The 22,073-nt window shown below is 38.3% G+C and overlaps 1 protein-coding gene across 1 annotated transcript; it reads right to left on the reverse strand.

The window, feature by feature from the left end:
• Positions 1 to 211: 211 nt before the first annotated feature.
• On the reverse strand, positions 212 to 13,634 carry TRIM58 (tripartite motif containing 58; the record flags this gene model as incomplete). Its single annotated transcript, XM_082652354.1, has 6 exons — positions 212 to 801; positions 4,782 to 4,882; positions 4,979 to 5,001; positions 6,886 to 7,116; positions 10,030 to 10,125; positions 13,212 to 13,634. The coding sequence occupies 6 exons, from the start codon at positions 13,632 to 13,634 to the stop codon at positions 212 to 214; spliced, it is 1,464 nt and encodes a 487-aa protein (XP_082508480.1).
• Between the last annotated feature and the right edge of the window lie 8,439 nt (positions 13,635 to 22,073).

Raw genomic sequence — 22,073 nt, forward strand, 5'->3', positions numbered from 1 at the left:
CTCCATTTCTAAGATTACTATTCTATACAATCCTTGTCCAAACACAAATATTTTATATTTTCTCTTTTGCCCCTATGGGAAAATGTCCATAGTGACAAGGAATGAGGTGCTGACCTAAATGGGGACATCTGTTGAGCCTTCACATACGTATACCCTCCATTCTACTCCAGGAAACTTTGCTAGGCTTGGGGTGTATCTTAGCAACAGAATTTTAGGAAGGATTGTCTCTAATGTTAGAAGCAGGGTGAAAATGACCCCTGGATGCCCAATTTTCTAACTCCACTTCTGTCATAGGTGGTAAGATAAGAGGAGTCGTGTCACAAATGAAAAAATAAGGTCGAAGAAAACCAGAGAAAATGTGATTGAACGTGTAAATATAAGACCCATGTGTGATGTTGTAAAAGGAGATTTCACCTGCTTCATAGTCCAAGAAAATCCCAATGCAGCGAGGCCGTTCCAGGTGGAGGAGAGGAACTGATGGAGAGGCAAGGACCATGTACTCACTCCCTTTCAGTAGCCACATGGCCCAGACCCCGTTCTCAGGAGATGGTGTGGTTTCCCCCTTTCTTGACACTGTGTCTTGACAGACACCTAACCCCCATTCTGCTCTTTCTCCCACCATGACTTCCCAGTAATGCCTCCCTGATGAGAAGTTCTGCAAACCCAGGATACAAGGCCATGTGTCAAATCGCTCAGGGCTGTTGGGGACATCCCTCCATAGTTCTCCATCCTGCACACTGCGCAGGTCAGCAGTCAAGAGGAGGCTAGGATGTGCTGTGGCAGGATCCAGTTTTATGTCAACTGCAGAAAGAATTTTGTGGAACATGTAAAAGAACAGAAAAGACTGGTGAAAACTTAGGAAGCCATGATATTGAGAACTGTCACACCATTCCTCACTCTCCCTCTAATAACTCCTAGAGATAACAAAATATGTATTTCACCTTGCAGGTCGATGAGTATATGCTTCATTGCTTTTGAGTGTATTCCACTGCTATGTCTGCATAATCCAGGACTCGTTACTGCCCCAGTTCAAACATAACCATTGATGATAAGACAAACCATGTGCATGACCATTTAGATTCCTTTTATCTCTATCCAGAGCACTTTGGAAGATCTTTGGTGCTCTTTGGAAGATCTGCATTTAAAATAAAATTTACAGCTCCCTTGGGATTTTTTTTTCTCCTCAAAGCCTATAGGAAAAATTCATTGGTATAAAATCCACCACTTTCAAAGCTATGTTACTATGGTGGGAAGAATTCTAAGATGAGCCTCATGACCTTCAGACCCTGGTGGTACTCTCATGATTCTGTTATATTATGTGACAAGAGGGAGGTTATCTGAGTGGGTCTAATAAAACCACCTTTTAAAATCAGAGAGGTTTCTTTGGCTATCAGGCTGCCACCAGAAGTGAAAATCAGAGAGATTTGGATTTGATGTGTCATTGCTGCCTTTGAAGATGGAGTGGGCCACAGCTGAGGAGAAGGGTGAGTGACCCCCAACTGATAACCAGCAAGGAGATAGAAATCTCAGTCCCACAACTGCAAGGAACTGCTTTACATCAACAAACCGAATAAGCTTGCAAGTGGACTCTTCCCTGGATCCTTTAGAGAAGGCCAGCCTGGTCAACACCTTGATTTCTGATCTTATGAAATCTTAAGCAGAGATGCCAGCTGATCCCATGTGATTATCTGATCTGAAGAACTGTGAGCCAATAAATGGATGTGGTTTTGGTAGCTAAGTTTGTGGTAATTTGCTATGCAGCAATAGAAAACTACTACTGATACTGTGAAGTCCCAGTGAGATTGATATGAAATTTTATTTGTACATATAATTAATAAATACATCTACAAATGAAATGACCTCAGTGAAGAAGGGAGGATGTAAAATATTCAGTGTCTTTTTTTTTGGTAAACATTCAAAATTAGTAAATTTCATTAATCATATTTTAATTTTTAATATACTAATAACAAATACTAATATGCTGACTGTTATTCTTATTTGTCTCTAAACCACTTCTAACCATCTTTTATTGATACTCAAACCTGAATGGGTCACATAAGTAGTACATCATCTATACTATCCCATGGAACCCCACCCTCAAGGGTGCCACTATCATCCTCATATTGTAGATGAGGAGACTCAGAGCCCAAGAGATTATGTGATTTTCCCAAATTATATGATTTTCCTGTCATAAATAATGGGAATTGAAAAGTGGGTCTCTGTGGAATTGTGTTAGGCCTATTTAACAGATTTCATGTCATCATGCATCATTCCCACTCCAGCACACTTATTTGCTCCATTTATAAGAAAACATATCTGTGAAATAGTTGTTAATACATCTATCTCCAGTTCCTCTCCCTACCTCTTCTTTCTTAAACTCAGTTGCTCACCAAGATAGAATAATACCTTAAGCAAACTACTCCTTCTTCCCAGTGCCCCATGCATTGATAAATGATCAGTCCTTAAAGTTCACCTTAAATGACTTTTCTGTAGCACTCAACACTGTTGAGAATCCTTTTGTCCTGGGAAACTTCGCTTCTCTTTCCCAAAGACACCAGTCATCATGCTTTCCCTCCCTCTCCACTGGCCTCCCCTTCTTGGTCTCCTTTGCTGTTTTCTCCTCTTCTCCTCCATCACTGCTATTCGAGAAGCCAATGGTCTCAGGATTGGGACCTCTTGCCTCTTTCTCAGATCACTTCTGATGTGTTCTGGGGCTGGCAGGCACATTGCATTCATTAAATTCCATTCATATGCTTACTAATTCCAAATATATATATATCTAGCCTAGACTTTTCTCCTGGAACTCCATATTTGTAAATTCATCTGTGTACCTGACATCAACATTTGGATATTTAACATTCATCACAGCATTGATGTGTCTAAAACCCATTTCCCTTTTTCTGCCTCACCTGCAGCTTTACCTGTCAATGTAAACAGCAATTTCATTACCCAATTCTGGAGATTTAAACCTTGGAATCATTCATGACTTTTCTCCTTCTCTGACACCTCATATCTAATCCAACAGCAGATCTTGCCAGCTTTGCCTTCAAAATACCAAGATTCTGTCCATTTCTCTGCACCTCCAGTACTACTACCCTTGTCCAATGGACAATCGTCTCTGATTGGATTATTACAACGGATCCTAACTGGCTTTCCCACATCAAGACTTCCCCTCTGTAATTTATTCTCAATAAAGCACACAGAGTGATCGCCACAAAACAGTAATCCAATCATCCTATTCCTCCATTTACAGCTTTTAACTGATGTTCTATTTCACTTGGAGGTAAAGCATTGCTCACAGTGGCCTGCCTGTTGGGTCCTGTGCTACTTGGACTTTTCTTGGCCTCCCCAGCTTTCCCCTCACTCACTCCACCACAGCCGCACAGAACTCCTCATAGCTCCTGGAATGCATCTTCCATATTTCCATCTCAGGCCTTGGCACTCATTTCTGATGCCTGGAATGCTTTCCTCGATGATCAAATTCCAAATTAGATGCCCTAACCCCAGAACTTCCAGCCACCCTTAATTTATTCTTTTTTTCAATATTCTGTATCATCTTCTAACATTCTGTGTATTTTGCATAATTTAAGCAAATATATGCAACATGAAGCTGTAGATTTGTAAGTTGATGTTATTGTTCAATTTTATATTCTAATGTTTAGAAGAGTTGCTGTCATAAAATACACAATATTTGTGGAATTGATTAGTTAATTCAGTAAAAATAAGTGGGAATATGGAGACACTGATTATGAGAGTGTAGTAACTTGCAACATTTCATGCAGTTAGTACATATTACTTTGCCCATCAGAACATTGATTAAATCATTGAACAGGACTGATAAGATGGGTTTTCTCATCATGGGACAAAGTGGTTTCCCTGTAAGTAATAAAGCCACTATTTAGCCACTGTCTGTTTTCATTACTTGGTATAAATTGAATATAAAAAAGAAATTAAAAGTATTGAACCGTTACTGTTTTAAAAAACAACATAATAGGACCAAACAAACTAATTATAACACCACAGAGCCTACAGAGAGTACTTAAATATAATTGACTGAATATTTTTGGCTTTATTAACTATCTAATTTAAGAAATTCATCAAATTGCCAGATAATAAAATAATCCAAACCTTATATTATTTGATACACTGCAATGCTTTCATATATTGATGATTTTTTGTTTTCAAATGTTTCATTTTGTCCTCCAAACAATACAATTTTTTAGCATTTTATAAACAAGGAAATGGAGATTGATTAGAAGTAATGTTACTTATATCACAGCTAATATCACTTTCAAGCCCACCATTCTAACCAAATGTAGCTTATATGGGTGTCAGTGACTCTGATATTCTTTCAGACTATTCAGAAGTATCTCAACACTCTTTTTTTTTTATTCTGAGCACGGTGCTCTCTCCCTTCCTCCCTTATAGTTTGGCATAAACGTGTGACTCACTTCTATCAATAAAATCCTCAGGAAAGCCCTGTGTGCCACTTCGGAGTAGTGCATGATTCATCATAATCTTGCCCTTTTCCATGGCTACCAGCAACAGGAAGGAGGTGGGGCTCTGTCTGCACGAGTCCCCAGAGTGAGATTATGTGAAATTAAAGCCTCCACAATCTAGTAATCAACCTAAAACATGATCTCGAAATAAAACCTTTCTGATTTTAGCCACTAAACTTTGGGTCCTGTTTGTTACTATAGCCTGACTGGTACAGTAACAAATTGCAATTAAGAGCCAAATTCCAGGTGTCATAGTTCCTCGAGCGCTAAAATGCAGCCTACCTTGGAACTTTCTCAACATTTCCCTCATCCCAGGGATGCGACACATTGTCTTCAGCTCCATGGGGATGGTCTCCAGATCCAGCCGTGTGACACTCTTACCTCTGAGAAGAGCGCAGAACCCACAGTTCTCAGTAGGGTTATCCACCAACCTCCCCAGCCTCTCCCAACCCATTCTTTGATTCAGAAAGTAAACATACCGGCTCAAGGCTCCTCCCACACCCTGAAAGTGAAAGAGAAACAAGTAGGTGTGAGTTAGACCTCTGAACTGCTTTTGACAGACTGGGGACACACCATGAACATCTCTTTAGGAATTATTGGAAATCATTAACTATTAAGGTAAAACTATAAGAAACATGACTCTCAATAAAAGCTAAAAACAGGCTGTTGTTGAGTTTTCTCATGAATTTAAAATAATATAATCAGTTTGCCTCTTAAAATAAAATCAGACCACACAAAGTTTAGGTTAATTCCTATAATATCTATTGGTTTAACTATTTTCTGAATTGATAATTCTGACATTTCAATATTTTAGTAAAGAGTTACATTCTGTGAATGCAATTAGGGTAAAAACAGATTCTAAGTATCTTCAGAATTTATTTGAGTAACAGTGAAAGGTTAGACATAAAATGTTGCTCTCAATGTCCTTTTAAGAAAACCCTAAATTCCTCATTCTTTGAACCAACATACCATGTCTAAATGACCTAAGTGGATAAAAATAGAAGTCATTAATATCTAGCAACATTTTATCTCAAAGTAGATTATTAAATAAATCACCTGCATTGCATTTCCCCTCTCCCTCTAAAAAATAGCTACCTGTCAGATTAATTTTGACAGCGCATAAAAACAGGGAAATGATTAGCTTTACTTTTCATCAGAATGACAGGCCTTGTTTTTGGCCATTGTGAGTGAAATATAGCTTACTGGTACTGAGAAAGAAAGGGAAAAGAGGGTATAAAAATGAAACTAAATTATTTGAGAATATATTCCCCCTAAGATTTATAAGACATTTTAACATTTCTTCAGTGCTAATAAACGATAACTTTATAGACATTGTGTTTTCAGATATGGTAAGATGAGACAATGAATATTATTGAAAATGCCAGAGTTCTTGTGTTTATTTACTGTCTGAAATTCAGAAAATTTATTCCTTTCTGACAGTTTGCTCACTAGGAAGTGGGCATAGCAATACTAATAAAAATAATAATAACAATACTAATAACAACAACACAAGTTTTACTGATATATAGATATATTGAAGACAAAATGGGACAAATTAAATAAAAATGTTTTGTAAATGCATTCATTTAATGACCCCCCACTCTGTAACCAGTGCTATTTATCACAGTACTTACATGAGGATAGGAATTACTTAGTTCAGAAATCCCTAAATGAGGCACTGGGGATGAGATACAATGAAGCGTGCCCAGAAAATTTCCATTGCAGTGAGTTCTATCATGATAGCATGCATCCAGCAACAACGATGACTTTCTCAATTCACTTGGGATTTAATGCCTTCAAGGAGGATTAAAAGGAAATATTTCCTTTTCCCTGTTATTTGTCTCTTTGTTCTATAATCTCAAATATAGCGTGGGCAAGCTGCATGGAGCCCAGGCAATTTCTCCCTACCACACCTGGAATAGTCATGCAATATGGGCTAGAAAATTAGCATTTGTCTTAAAAATTAACGTGCGAATTTCAAGGTGGACAATTTAAAATATTACTCATACTTTTGGCTATTGACATTTAAATGGGTTAATAAGACTTTTTTGGATTGGCCATCACTGAAATATAGCAATATCATCATTGACCAATTTTGAGGTTATAGATTGTCCTTTTTCTGTTTAATCATATGTAAATCATTAAATTGATTTTAGTTTTAAAAATATTTAAGTTTTGTCTTTAGTATGAACTATTTTATATGATTCTCTAGGGTCCCTTCAGATTCTGATGCTAGGATTAAGAATTAAGATGCTTTCCAAGTAAATTCTAGGGTGCCCTTTCCCTAAAGATCATAAATGCTTAAGCTCTTTGTCTCTGAAAGCTGCTATTTGTCCCCTTGTTCTCAAGTCTACCCATCCCTCCCCTCCCAGGCACCCAGCCCCACCTCCAGCAGACCCAGGGCTGGGCGCTGGCACCTCTCCTCCAGCTCCTCTGCCAGATCCTTCAAGGCTCTGCTCTGCTGAACCAGCCGGTTCTTGCTCTCCCGCAGTCTCTGCAGGGTGGCTCGTTCCTCCTCCTCCAGTCTTCTAAGCTGCAGTTGCTCCTCCAGGGCTAGTAAGCCACGATACTTTTCAAACTCCAACCTGAAGCGTTGCCTCTGCGTTTCCACTTTCTCCTGGAGTGACACAGTGCATCGAATGATCAGCAGTTGGGGCAGAGCATTTGGCCTCCACCTTCACGGATGGGATGACGAAGCTGGAGAAGGCAATGTCTGGAGTGATCTCATCTTCATAACTCTATGAACGGACCCACTGCATTTTAACAACATGCAGAAGCCAGAGACTACCCATGAGAAGTGGCCTGCTGGAGTTTTCAAACTTAGAGTTTGAGAAATACTGTTGGATTTGGGATCCCATTTCCATGGACTTGAGGACAAGGCACTTTCATATTCAAGTTTCAGTACCATATATAAAATGGGGGAAAAGAAGGGTCTGGGAATTAGAATTAAATATCAAACTGTTGCGCACAGTGACTAACATAGAGTCGTTGCTCAATAGAAGTTAAAATTTACTATTAGTCACTGGAATGAGAACTGTGTGGAAATAACTGAATTATGAAGAGAGATTAGAGAGACCTGGATTTGTAAATGTGAATAAGAAAATGTTTATAGAGATTAGAAAATATTCCTCAATAATGTGGTAATCATGAAACTACGTAAGGCTAACATTCTCTGCAGAGCCAAGAAAGAAATGTTATTCTCAGGTCACTTATTGCAAAGCTTCAGGGAATTCATCTTGATTTCTACCCAAATCTCACCTCTATAATTTTTTAATAGACCTAAGGAACACATTTCAATACAGCATTAATATATCTAAATTTTATTCTCTGGAGACTGGTGTGTGGAAAAGTAGCTTTAAACTAAGAATAAGAGGCAAATTGCCCTCCCATAGTCTCTCCACATTTTGAATTCTCTGGTCCATTATTAAACATTATACCATTTTGGTTCGATTTAAGAACACAAGCTAGTGCCTTTAAAAGAATTCTAATAACGATTTTCCTCAAATTTCATAAGATTCAACTCTTTCCTCCAATTTCCCATTTCTACCTCCTTCTGCCACTTTCTAAACAACTAGATTCATATAATTCTGACCTCTTTAAAGTTAACCAACTGTGAATTCCATATTCTGATCTGAAAGGTACAACTCATTGAATTTCTCCCCCATTCTCCATGTTGGAGGCTGTGCTATTGAGGAGTGGTGCTAATAACTCAGTCATTGAAAAACAGTGGAATTATATTTGGGTCATAAGAGATAACATGGTCCAGAGAGTTTTAGTTGCAATTCACTCTTCTCTCATATCATCCTTCTGAGTACTACAATTATATCTACAGATACAGAAAGGCTAAGAGTTTTCACAGAATTTAGAGTTTATTGAAGCCCATGCTTGTTGCTTTTGGCTCACATAGATACATTTTCAAAGGTAAAAATCATGCTAGTTTATTTGGCCTAGGACAGGGATCTTAGAATCATCTCTACTTTAGAATAATCAGCGGAGGGTTCAAAAAATGAAGGAACCCATATCTCAGATATGGAATTTCTGATTTTGTAAATTTGTGGTCAGGTCAGGATTAAAAACAATTGACTTGGATTGTTAGCATAAAAAGAATAAAAATTATCAATAAACATCACTATCAATGAACTTTACATATAATATACATAACTATGGGAAAAGATAAGACTTATCACAGAAGAAAAATACAGCAAAAATAATCCTTATGAAAATATTGTCAGAAAACAGAGCACAAGACAAAATTTTTGAGAAAAGAAGAAAGAATTATAAAAATAAAAGGGTTCCTTGGAGAAGGACAGAGAAGAGAAATATTCTATAAAATAGATTCTATATATATTATAATACATATTATATAAATAAAAACACCTATGTAATTTCTATATACAGCTTCTCAATATTGACCCTATTGACATTAGACCAGGTGATTCTTTGCTGTGATTTTTTTTGGGGGAAAGGTGACTGTCCTGTGCATTAGGGTGTCTAGCAGCATTTCTGGCCTCTACACATGAGTTGCTAGTAGAGCACCCACCCTCTCCCAGTTGTGACAACCAAAAACATCTACACATATTACAAAATATCTCTTGGAAGGCAGCACTGCACCAGGTTCAGAATCACTCTGTGTATGTTTGTGTGTGTGTGTATGTATAAATAGGTAAGAGAAAAAAAGAGCTCATGAGGGGCTTCCCTGGTGGTGCAGTGGTTAAGAATCCACCTGCCAATGCAGGAGACATGGGTTTGAGCCCTGGTCCGGGAAGATTTCACATGCCATGGAGCAACTAAGCCCATGCGCCACTGAGCCTGTGCTCTAGAGCCCGCGAGCCACAACTACTGAGCCCGTGTGCCACGACTACTGAGGCCTGCATGCCTAGAGCCCATGCTCCGCAACGAGAAGCCACTGCAATGAGAAGCCCGCACACCGCAACAAAGAGTAGCCCCCACTTGCCACAACTAGAGCTGTGCCCATGCACAACAACGAAGACCCAACACAGCCATAAATAAATAAATAAATAAATAAATAAATAAATAAGAGAGCTGATGAGGTATAATAAAGATAAAAAATATTTATGGATGACTGAAAAAGACTGAAAATTCAGACTGTCTTTCTATATGTAAGATGATGACTATTAACCTGTATTTCATACATATAAGTGATGTGAAATATTTACTATTTCATTCATCTAACAAATATATATTTTTTAAACTAGTACTGACAGTACAAAACTCTGTTCTAGGTGATGCAGTGAGTTAAGATGAGTAAAATCAAGTGAGTGAGTAAGATCAAGATCAGTAAAGTTTATTTACAATTTGGATTGGGGTCATATTAACAGAGATAAAAAGAACACAACTGTACAATATAATTTGAGGGGATGAGGTGATCCAGGGTGAAACTGAGATTTTTTTTCTTGAGTACCTATGTAGATGGAACAAAAGTACTGGAGTGCTGGTGGAAGAATGATTTAGTGACCCAAATTTGGATCCTTCAAATAGGCTAGCCTCCTGAACCCCAATATTCTCTCACCTTCCAAATGACAGTTTTCCTTCCCACACTGGCTTCCTGAGTCAAGGCTTCCTCCATCTCTTTCCTCACATGTTCCTGGGCCATCTGGAGCTTTACCTGTTTGGGAAGATATGCGGCAGCCATTACAGATACCCTCATTCAGTACTTAATATTGACTGGGTATGGGGGGAAATACAAAGATCAGCTAAAACAGGCCCTAGAAAACATATAAAAATGTTCGACCTCGTTAATAACTGTTAAATATGTTTTTAAATGTTGATGCCAGATGGAATCAAAGATGTATCTAAAAGTGTGTTCATTGTATTTTAAATAGTAAAACTGTAATTAACCAAAGTGTTAAAAATACGGGAGTGAGAAAATTTTATTTTCACAGGATGGAATTAAAATAAGGCGTTGCACAATATTTAATGACAAGAAATACAAGTATAAAGAAAATTAAAATAAGTATACTTCATGCAACTTTGCACCAAGTTTGAAAAATAAAAATGCTTATGATGAATATATAAAAACTAGGCAGAGACCAATGAAAATATATTCAATAAACAAAATCTCATATACTAATTCTTGGTTGAAAAGTGATGCTATTCCTTATATCTATATATTTCAACTGCTTACAGTTATTTATTACTTTATAATCAGAAGTGTATTTATTATATTTGGCAGAAGAAAACTTGTAAGTTAATATTTACTAAATGAAAAAGAAATACAGAATGTCATAAATCTTACAAGGAGTAGAAAAATAATTTAATGAAAAGTAAATCTCTTTCAACCCTAGGACCCCTGCTAGAGGTAAACACATGTATTTTATTTACAAAGAACACACACAAAGATAGACACATACACACATTTTAAAACTCTTCTCAAAGTCATTCAATAAGTCTCAGAAAAAACAAAACAAAAACTAACAAACAAAAAATGAAATTCTTCCCAAAGTCACTGAACAAGTCCTACACATCAAGGTTGTTCTTTTTTAAAGATAACATTCTAAGGTAGAGCACATAAAATAGCAGTAGAATCCATGGAGGCATTTAAAAAGATGAAGAAACTAGCAATTTTTTTGGTGTTTGGAAGGAATAGAATACTTCAACACTTATGGACAAAAGAAATTGTAAGCAAAAGCAAGGAGGTAAAAACCTGTGGCATGTTTGGGGACAACAGTGATTAGGCTAGTTTTGCTGGATCGAATGATTGGTTTAGACAAGAACTATAGTAAGAAAACTTAGGGCCTTAGAATGTCTTGATTGATAGGCTAAGGAGTTTAGAAGATATTTATTTGGTATTTAGTTGAAGAGCTACTGAAATAGAGAAAACTTCCTTAGAAATATGACATTATCCATGCAATATATAGTACCTTATGGATTAAAAGAAAAAAAGGCAGGAATATATTTCAAAAGTCTAGCTAGAAAGTAGCTAGCAACTGAATTTTGCAGAAGACAACCAAAATCAAGAAGAAACACTAAGAAAGATATTTCTTGGTAGGTCCAGAGGGAAGTTGAGGGAAAAAAAATCACAAACCTTGATTTAGAACAATCAAAGTTAAAATAATAATAATAATTACTAATTATTTTGTTATTATAAATTATAGTACATAATATAAATATACTAAATATTATATATTATTAATAATAATTTGTTAATTAAATTTATTATTATTTTAGAAAGTTGATATTTGCACTTCATTTCATCGTGATAGTACTTCAGGTAAAGGCCGATAGATTAAAGATGACTTTAACCTCCTTTGTGCTAGCAGCCGTTCCAGATATTGAGAATTTAAATGTGTTCAGGATATGTCTAAAAACTTTTGATGAGCACCAGCAGGGAGAATCTTATTCATAGGGTTTCACAGATGCCATTTTTGTGGGCCAGGTACTCCAATATGAGTCACCTTTTCATTGAGGATGCTCACATCGTAAGTCCACAAATACGTGTTGACTAGAGAAGGGCCTGTGTGCTTAGCTACTGGATTTCTACTTCAGAGTAACATGCATTGGCAGGCTTTAAAGGTGATCAGAGCCCTGTGCCCATCCAGAAACTATTCTTAGCAAATGTTCAAACATGAAGGTTGCTTTATGCACCCCAATGTTCACTGCAGCACTTTTACAATAGCCAAGACATGGAAACAACCTAAATGTCCATTGACAGATGGACAGATAAAGAAGATGTGGTACATATATACAATGGGATATTACTCAGCCATAAAAAAGAATGAAACAATGCCATTTACGGCAACATGGATGGACCTAGAGATTATCATACTAAGTGAAGTAAGTCAGACAGAGAAAGACAAATATCATATGATATCACTTATATGTGGAATCTAAAAAAATGATACAAATGAACGTATTTACAAAACAGAAATAGGCTCACAGACTTCAAAAACAAATTTATGGTTACCAAAGTGGAAAAGGGCGGGGGGGGGATAAATTAGGAGTTTGGGATTAACATATACACACTACTACATATAAAATAGATAATCAACAAGGACCTACTGCATAGCACAGGGAACTGTACTCAATATTCTGTAATAACCTATATTGGAAAAGAATCTGAAAAAGAAGGGAGATATGTATATATATAATTGAATCACTTTGCTCTACACCTGAAACTAACACAACATTGTAAATCAACCGTACTCCAAAATAAAATAAAAATTTTTTAAAAATGAAGGTTGTTTTGGTGACAATATTAATTAACATAGAGATAAACACTATGCAAAAGCAAGACATTATACAAATGATAGTTATTCGGAAGTGTTTCCAATAACTATGCGCACCTGTAACTAAGAGCCCATTGGACAACACAGCCCTCTACACCAGAGCTCTAGCTGTGGAACCCAGATTACCAACATCAGGAAAATTAAGACCAGCATGAAATTAAATGTCCAGGGAGAATTTCATGGGAGAGGAGGGCAACCTAAAATAATGGTATGTCTGAGCTCCTGAACAGGGGTCCCTAAAGGTGGGGTGTGCACGGAGCAAAGGCATGGAGACCTCAAGGTGAATGTGAGCCAGGAGGGTGGTTGGTGCGGAGGGCACAGGTCATTCAGATCAGGTGGTAGCATTTGGCTCTGTCCCTAGCAAGGCACTTTTCACACCTCTGACTCAGTCGGCTCCTCTGTTACAGATCAGCATTTCCAGACCCAGGAATTGTGGCCCTCCACGTGCCGTGGTAACACCTCTCACCTGGTAGCACCTGGCGGCCTCCTGCAGCGGTGTTGTGCGGTGGCTCCTGTGCTCTGGGGTGGTGTCACAGACCCAGCACAGAGCCTCCTGGTCCTCCTCACAGAAGCGGCTCAGCTCCTCGCCGTGCCTCACACACAGGCGCGCCCCCGAGGGCCCCGCGCCGAGCCCCAGCTGCCGCACGCTGTCCACCAGGCTGGCCAGCTGCCTGTTGGGGCGGAAGCTCTCCAGCCTGAAGGGACCCCGGCACTGCGGACAGGCATAGAGGCCGCTCTGTGCACTGTCGGACTTCTCGCAGAACTCGGAGATGCATCTGAGGCAGAAGCTGTGGCCGCAGTCCACACTGACCGGTTTCTGCAGGAAATCCAGGCACACTGGGCACCTAGCCTCCTCGCACAGCCGCTCCCCGGGCCCCCCCGAGGCCATGGCCGGCCGGGCCTCGCCCGGCCCTGCTGATAGCAGAGCCGCCTTCCCCAGCTGCCTGCGCTATCTCCCCTGCTGGTCTGGCACAGAAGGGAGGAACCCCACAGCGTGAGAAACAGACCCAAGATGGGTTTTATCCGCTGGCTAGAGTCCAAATGAGCTACTCCCAGGGAAAAGTTGTAACTCAGGCACCCTCAACCACAAGGATAAAATTAACATTCTAGTTACCCTAGCCTCCTAGGAAACTGATCATTTCTAACGGAATCCCTCATAGTATATCTTATTGGAACCCGAATTCTCATGTTTTCACTGTCAGTAAATTTGGAGAATTGCTTAGCTCCTTCCTTCCATTATTTTCTAACTACCCCATGACCTTCTTATCCTTATACGGCATAATGATTTCTTAAAGTTTCTTTTTTTTCCAAACTTTATTTTTTCTACCTCCTGTTAATTAGCCCATGATAAAAAATTTGGGTAGGTGGGTTGATAGGGAGATCCAAAAAAAATGTGTATAATAACGATGGGTCTATAGCCCAACAACAATGCAAAGCATTTAAATAAATACCTGGCCCAGTTCAGTGAGTCCTATAATGACTGCACACATGTTGTGATTGTTGCAAAGCATATCTTGGAGGTGGCAAAGCTGTAGGTTAAGGCATTGGTTATAAGAAATAATTCAAGCATATGTGGCACCTGTGAGGTGGCGAAGGCTGAGAAAGATATAGAAGAAGAGAGATGATTTGACAGAAAGGATGTGATCCCTACTTGGGATGAATATGGTGAGGTCATTAGGTCAGCCAGAAAGTAGACAAATGTGGAAAGTGTCTGTCATCTGCACAAAATGTAATTTTCATTTTGTTGAGTTTGAAGCAAAGATGCGCATGGCATGCCTGTAGCAAATCCTTCAGTCCTTCAATATGTGTTCCTCAGCACAAACTGCAAGTCTCAGACACAAGGGTAAGCAAAAGACAAATGACCCAGCTCTCAAGGGAACCTTAAGATGCATCAGGAGAACTCATAAAAGTATAAACTAATACCTGGGAGAAAGGACACTCACCAGTGCTGCAAGAATATAACAGGGCTTTGAACTAGCCTGTGGGGTTGGAGTTTGGCCCTTGGGAGTCTCTGAGTTAATAACTGAAGGGTGACTACAGGCTGAGCATAGGAAGGGGACTCTATCAAGCAGAACAGTCAGAGGGCACAGGGTACACAAGATGAACTGCTGCTGGAGGGAGCAGGTTTGCCCCAGGACATGAGGCAGCCAAGCAGGCTGGTATGTGTTCGAGGTGAGGATGAGTGGCAGTGGATAAGGTCCCAGTGGGAGGCAGGGACAGATGACTCAGGTCCTTGCAGCTCCTGTGTGGTTTGTGGGTCCTCATTCTAAGGCCCAGGGCTTGGCCTGGAGCTTTGGTGGAGGGCAGGGCCTAAAGGGTTTTGAAGTTGTCTACCTAAAGGTTAGGTGGATAATTAAAACAGAGAGATTCTTTGAGAACAAGAAGAGACAGTTATGAGCAGAACATCAAAGATGTGAATTTAGAAAAGAAAGGAAAAGGGCAAAAGTCTCAACAATAGAAAAGCAGACCCTGGTCCCAGGCTGAAGACTGTGTCACTTGCTAGATAAGGGGCTTTAGACAAGTTTCTCTACCAAACTTCCTTTAAAATATTAGGACATTGTTAGTGCCACTCCTACAGGGCTGTTCAGAGGACTGAATAAGCTAATAGATGTCACACATTTGATACAGGTTCTGGCATGTAGTATTTATATTTAATTAAAGAAAAAGAGAAGAAATAGCAAAATAAATGGATAATTAGAATGTAAGCAGGAGATTTTTTTTTTCTATTTTCTTCAATATTATATCCCTAGTAACTTGAAGAGTAACTGACACATAAGACACCCAATGAATACTGGTTGAATAAATGAGTGTGGGAATGAACGAAGAGAATCAGTATAGTTTATCCTAGAAGCTAATGGAGGATAAAATTTCAGTGACTATGTCAAATGTGAGATCCATATTTTTCTACATTTTACATATATGATTTTGACTTATATTGCTGTGACTCTCTAAGATGCTAGAACACATTTCTATGTTATTTGGAGACATAATAAAGCATCATATTGCTCAAATGTATAGAGGAATTAATAACTCAGCTCACTTGAATGCAGATTTCCGAGTGCCTAAAAGGCTAAGGGAAGGTCACTGACCTTGGATGTGGGGGTCAAAGTGGTTTTCAGGAGGGTGAGATGGACTGGGTGAGCTGACATCAGATGGCACTTCTTCCCTGACTGGTTCTAGGGTCACTGAATTTAAGCTTGGCTTTGTCTCTAGCATTGGGAGGCTAGGAATGACCTCTGTACCACTGTTCTTAAAAAACCAAATTTTCCTTCCAGCGCATTTGTGCAGGTAAGTAGTGGACTGGATTATAAGTAGATGTCACTGTATTTACAAATGCCTTCCTGAGCACTTTCTTGTTTAATAGGATTGGTCTAAATTAAATTTGTGTTTTCTCATGATCATTCTTCTGGGGTGAATAAAACACATCTTAACCACATTTTGGTGCACCCACTCCTGGATCCTTACCCTGACTCCTTTCTCTGATTCATTTGCAGAGTGCATAGTTCTAAATCTTTTAGTTAATATCCTCACCCCTTGCCATCATCCTTCTCTAATACTCCACTTCACATGTGTTCTGCCTTCTCTGACACAGGATTCTCCTCCTCTGACCATTCCTCCCTGCTCACCTTTCCTAACTACTTTGACATGGTGGCTTTGGGCTCCTGAACCATCTCTCCAGGACATCCTTATTTTCTTTCCTAGCCTGAGTCTTTTTCAGCAAGGTTCTCAGATCTCTTGGCCACACCTTTGCCTCAGCTTCGGGAATTTATAATCTCCTAGCCCCAAGCTCAGCCCACTCTGTAATGAAAACAACAAAAAAACAGCCAGCACAAACCTCAAAAGCAACTGACACAGCACTTTCCTTCCTGCTTGTGGTTTTTAAAAAGATCTCTATTGGTTGTTTTTTTTTCTCAGTTTTTCCTCTTTTTTTATTGTTTTTTAATTGAAGTATGGTTGATTTACAGTGCTGTGTTAGTTTCTGGTGTACAGCAAAGTGATTCAGTTACACATACATATGTGTGTCTATATAAGTATATACATATGTATTCTTTTTTATATTATTTTCCATTATGGTTTATTACAGGATATTGAATATAGTTCCCTGTGCTATACAGTAAGACATTGTTTATCTATTTTATATATAGTAGTTTGTATCTGCCAACCCCAAACTCCTAATTTTTTCCATCTTTCCCCTTGGATAACCATAAGTTTATCTATGTCTGTGAGTCTATCTCTGTTTTGTAAATAAGTTCATTTGTATCATACTTTAGATTCTATGTATAAGTGATATCACATGGTATTTGTTTTTCTCTGTCTGACTTACTTAACCTGATAATTTCTAGGTCCATCCATGTTGCTGTAAATGGCATTATTTCGTTCTTTTTTATGGCTGAGTAGTATTTCATTATCTGTTGGTTTTCATTTCAGCAGTTGTATCCTGCATTTTTATTGTTCCTTTTCCCCTGAGTCTATATTGATAATTCACTGAGCTTAAGGTTGTCTAATGTCCTCTGTAGACACAGCTTCAGCTTTCACTGGCTATGTAAGGGGTACTTCTATGGAGGGGATTCAGAGAAAGTTTGGGGCAGAGAAGGCTCCTTGTGACAGTGAGTGATAACTGAAGGTCTCTAAGACACTGATCAGTGCAGTGGGAATAATGCTGGCCCTTGGCCTGTTTCCCATGCATATGAGCTCCAATCAGCACATGTACATGTTAATAAAAGTAGATTTATTCAGTAATGTTATATTCAAAATGAATTTACGTTAAGAATTTTTTAAGTGATTTGATGGGTTCAAGGTTCTTATTCAAATTTTACTCCAAAGTACCTTCACTCTGAGCATGCATAGAGTAAGGGGCCACTATAGCTTCTGGAATAAATTAATACATGCAAGGTCCTGTGTGAGATTTATAACACTCTCTGAAGGAGGTGTTGTAAACCACATCCATATATTAAATGTGAGAAATTCGAGATGTGAGCAAATGCAGGGTTGTAGAAATGAGCCCTGTCTTACCTCTAGTTCTAGGTCTTGTGTTTGATGATGCTTCTGGTGTGCTCGGCAGGCCCTATAAGGACTCTCATATTCTTTCTGCAGACATGTAGGAATTACAAGATCTGGATTTGGGATCAGATATAAAAACCCTACCCCAAAGAGTGGACTATCATGCAGTCCATAAATGGTATTTAATTATTTTTCCAAAATTCAACAGCACGAGAAAAGACCTATGATGCAAATTAGCTGTAAAATTATCTGAAAAAACAGGCCAAGATACAGGCTAAAAAAATTACCTGCACATATGCCAAGCTATAGGCTATAAGTAGTAATGCAGTTATACTACCCCACGTGTGGGACACACAAAAAAAAGTTTGGAAGGTAAGATATGAGACATTTAATTCAGGGAGACAGTACAATAGACATTTAAAAAGATATATATATATATATATATTTTTTAAAGATTTGTCTTTTCTTTTTAATTAATTAATTTATTTATTTTTGGTTGCGTTGGGTCTTCGTTTCTGTGCGAGGGCTCTCTCTAGTTGCGGCAAGCGGGGGCCACTCTTCATCGCGGTGCGCAGGCCTCTCACTATCGCAGCCTCTACTGTTGCGGAGCACAGGCTCCAGACGCGCAGGCTCAGTAGCTGTGGCTCACGGGCCCAGTTGCTCCGCGGCATGTGGGATCTTCCCGGACCAGGGCTCGAACCCGTGTCCCCTGCATCAGCAGGCAGATTCTCAACCACTACGCCATCAGGGAAGCCCTAAAAAGATATATTTTTGTCTGTATTTTCTTCTCCAAGTTTCCTAAAAAATATATATACATGAATCATATTATTTTGAAATCATATTATTATGAATATATTTTAAATTATATTAATTAAATCAAACATCAATATATAAGGAATTATGTCAGCCTACCTCATCAGGCTATAGTGTTTGTGTGATTCACTGGTGAATCCCAATGCATGGATGAGCCCCAAGCACATAGTAGGTGCTAAATGCATATTTGCTGACTAAATGGATCATCAAAAACTATCCAAAATAAATGCAATTTTAATTTTTTAAAATTTGTTCAATCGTTTAATATTTTATTTTAAATTAAAAGAGACAAATTTCATTTAACTAGAAATATTAATAAATTTGGTCTTTAGTTAGACAGACTTCCATACACTTGAATTTTTTTTTTAATCCTGCTATATTATGGATGGGTTAAGAACTTTTTCTTTTCCAATTCATCTCCTAATTCTCAAATTGCATTTTTGTGTTAGATCGACAGATTAACACTCAGAATGAGCTTGGGTACAGATTGCTTTAATTGAATGAATGAATGAATTTGCAGTCATGAGTTTTTAAAATTTAGTCTCACCTGTAATTAAAGCTTGGAGAAATGCCATTCAACAAAAAACAGTTGTCATACATTCAGTCCTCAGGGTAGCCACTCACACTAATTACATGCTTGCTAGATTTAAAAAAGACACTTTTTAAATTGATTTAATTTTTAGTTAAATATCATTGGGACTGATCTTAAGCTAAATTTTAAAATTATACTTCCAAAAGAATGTAAGAATTGCATCTATCCCGAGTGTTACCGACATCTAAGCCTCAGTGGGAAGAGTTGAATCTCAGAAGGTTGGTTCCATGGTTTACTAATTTGATTGGCAAATTACAGAAGAATGTCTGGGGAACAGGATTCTCGGAAGAGCCAAGTCCTCAAGAACACATAGTTATTGAAAGGAGAAGTCTGCTTTCGCAGCATCCAACGCCAGCAAAAGATGGCAAATTCCTGCTCTCAAGAAAAAAAGCACAGTCCGCATTTGGGTTACAAGAGAGCAAGGCAGATCCTGGATCCATGATTTAGGGCTCTTCATGCTGGGGAGACTGACAGGTAGGGGAGGTTCATGTGGACAGGCTCGAAGTTTCTCAGAAGGAAATCCAAATGGTGTGTGTTTTAGTGTTGATGACACAAATTTTGTTATTTTGGTTGTTGTGGCAAGGCAATTTTAGCCTTTGCTGATGCTCTATCTACTTGGAAACAAATTAAATTATCTTGCCTAAATTATTTAGCATATAAAACTGTAATAGCTAAAAAGTAACCAAAAAAGAAATCTTGAGATGCCAAAGCTCATTTAGTTGACTCTAGGAAAGACTGCATATAAGGACAATAACATTCTAGATTATATTTATTTTCACATGTATATAATTTGCATAATAAAGCTACAGCATTAGATCTGAGGTTACACTGGTTATTCTAGTACTGAAGTAAACTCAGCACAGCATTTTAGGAATCAGAATTTTTTTTTAGCTCAATGTAATTAAGGTAATTCTACCACTTGGAAATAATTAGTAAATAATCAGTATTTCATTAGGTGAGTTTCTTATTTCTGAAAGTATTTAAGCAAAGAATGGTGATTAGTCGAGTTTGGTTTCCTTGTGCACTTGAATGTGCATTATAGGAGAGATTTTAGATGACTAGGAAACTGGGCCAAATGCCTGATAAACTTAGTCTCATGATACAATGCTGTTTTGCTTTCCCTGTGGGCTCCCAAACAAGGTCCTTATTGTTCTCCATGTTTAATTATTTTTTTAATCTATTCATTGTTTATTTTAAATCGAGTCCCATGGTATATGGGTATATGGGACTCTCACATAACAAAAAATGAGAGAAGGCAGGCAACAAAGGATCATTTTCCAAAATGGCTTTGTGATTTTACTAAGAGAATTTGTGAGCATTGCTGTCTCAGGAAATCTTCCATCATATCTCTCTTTCTGAACAAATCAATCAATCAAGAAAACAATCAATCAGAATCCCTCCCACAATGCAATTCAAGTGCTCAAGGAAACTGAACTTTTCTTAAATACTTTCTGTAATGAGGAACTCACCATCTATTGAAATAATTTAAACACTGATTATTTCCAAATGCTAGAATTACCTTAATTACTTTGAGCTTAAAGGATCAATCAATCTTTTTTATTAAATAATAATATTCTAGTATCCTTTAGTTGTTCATTCAATGGCTTCAAGTTACAACTTTTGGAATATTCTGTCTTTGAACCAAGATACACACAAAAAATTTATCTTGAATTGATGTCACAGGCTCCCAGAATGATGGTAGAGTAGTCAGGGAAGGCATCATGGAGAAGGTGGTATCTGAGAAGAATGGAAGAACATGATATATGAACCATTTAGAAATGTGCAGGGACAATATCCCAGGAAACTGGGATGTGTTGAATAGAAAAGAAGGCAAGACCTGTGTAGTTTGAACAATACTAAGGAAGACAGAGTGTCTGGAGCAGAATGAGCAAGGAGGAACATAGAGAAAGAGATTGGAGAGGCAGTGCATAGAGAGAATAAGTAGGGCCTGGTAAACTGTGAAGGCTTTGGCAATATTTCCCTTTCTAAAGCTTTAAGAAATTTCATACCATACAGTTCAGTATATATTTATACGACAAATCCTTTAATGTGTTCCTGGTAACAAATGCATAGATTTTGTTAAAATACCATTTTTACTCTCCCTGAATTTTTCATTGTCAAATGAAGATAAGATTCCTAGTGATCTTACCCAAGTACAAGAGGAGAAAACAGAACATAGCAAAAATAGAGGACTAAAATAAAAACAATGAATTAGCAGAACAGTGGATTTGTGACATATGAAGAAGCTGATTGGCCACATTGTTTTATTTACTTATCAGGAAGATTTCACAGTACATTTATATTCCCTGTGTAAGCTGGGTGTTGCACTGGGCTTTAAGCAGAGGAATGGCATGCTCTGTTCTAAAAGTTTCACTCTGGCTGCTTTACTGAGTATTTACTGAGGAAGGGCAGATGGATGTGTATGGGCTGCAAGGAGACTATTGAACAATCCAGGTGAGAGGAGTTGGAACTTTTTTTTTCCCAGGGAGGATGCAATGTTGTTGTTAAATGGTGATCAGCTTCTGGATATATTTTCAGGTGGAGCCAGGCAATTTGGGTAAGAAATCAGATACCGGGTGTGAGAGAAACAAGAATCAAATTCCAGAGCAAGTGGGAGGATGGAGGGACCCAATGAGATGGGAGGAGACTTGCTAAGGGGAGGCTGGTGGGTGAGGCAGGAATGCAGGATAGTTTGTGTTGTTTCAGATGCTGATTAAATGTGTCAGTATGCATTTCAAATAGGGCGGTTGTTTACATGAGTTTTATATTCAAGTTTGATTCACACTTTAGGGTGTTGAAAGCCAAGTGATGGCATTTCAAGTCAAAAGACTGCATGAAACCATGAAGGAAGTGAGGTAGATTGAGAGGTATTCAGCCCCGAGGTCATACATATGCAGGTTGGAGGATGTAGAGCTGCTAGAA

This window comes from Grampus griseus, assembly GCF_964374135.1.
Source record: "Grampus griseus genome assembly, chromosome: 3".
Lineage (NCBI taxonomy): Eukaryota > Metazoa > Chordata > Mammalia > Artiodactyla > Delphinidae > Grampus > Grampus griseus.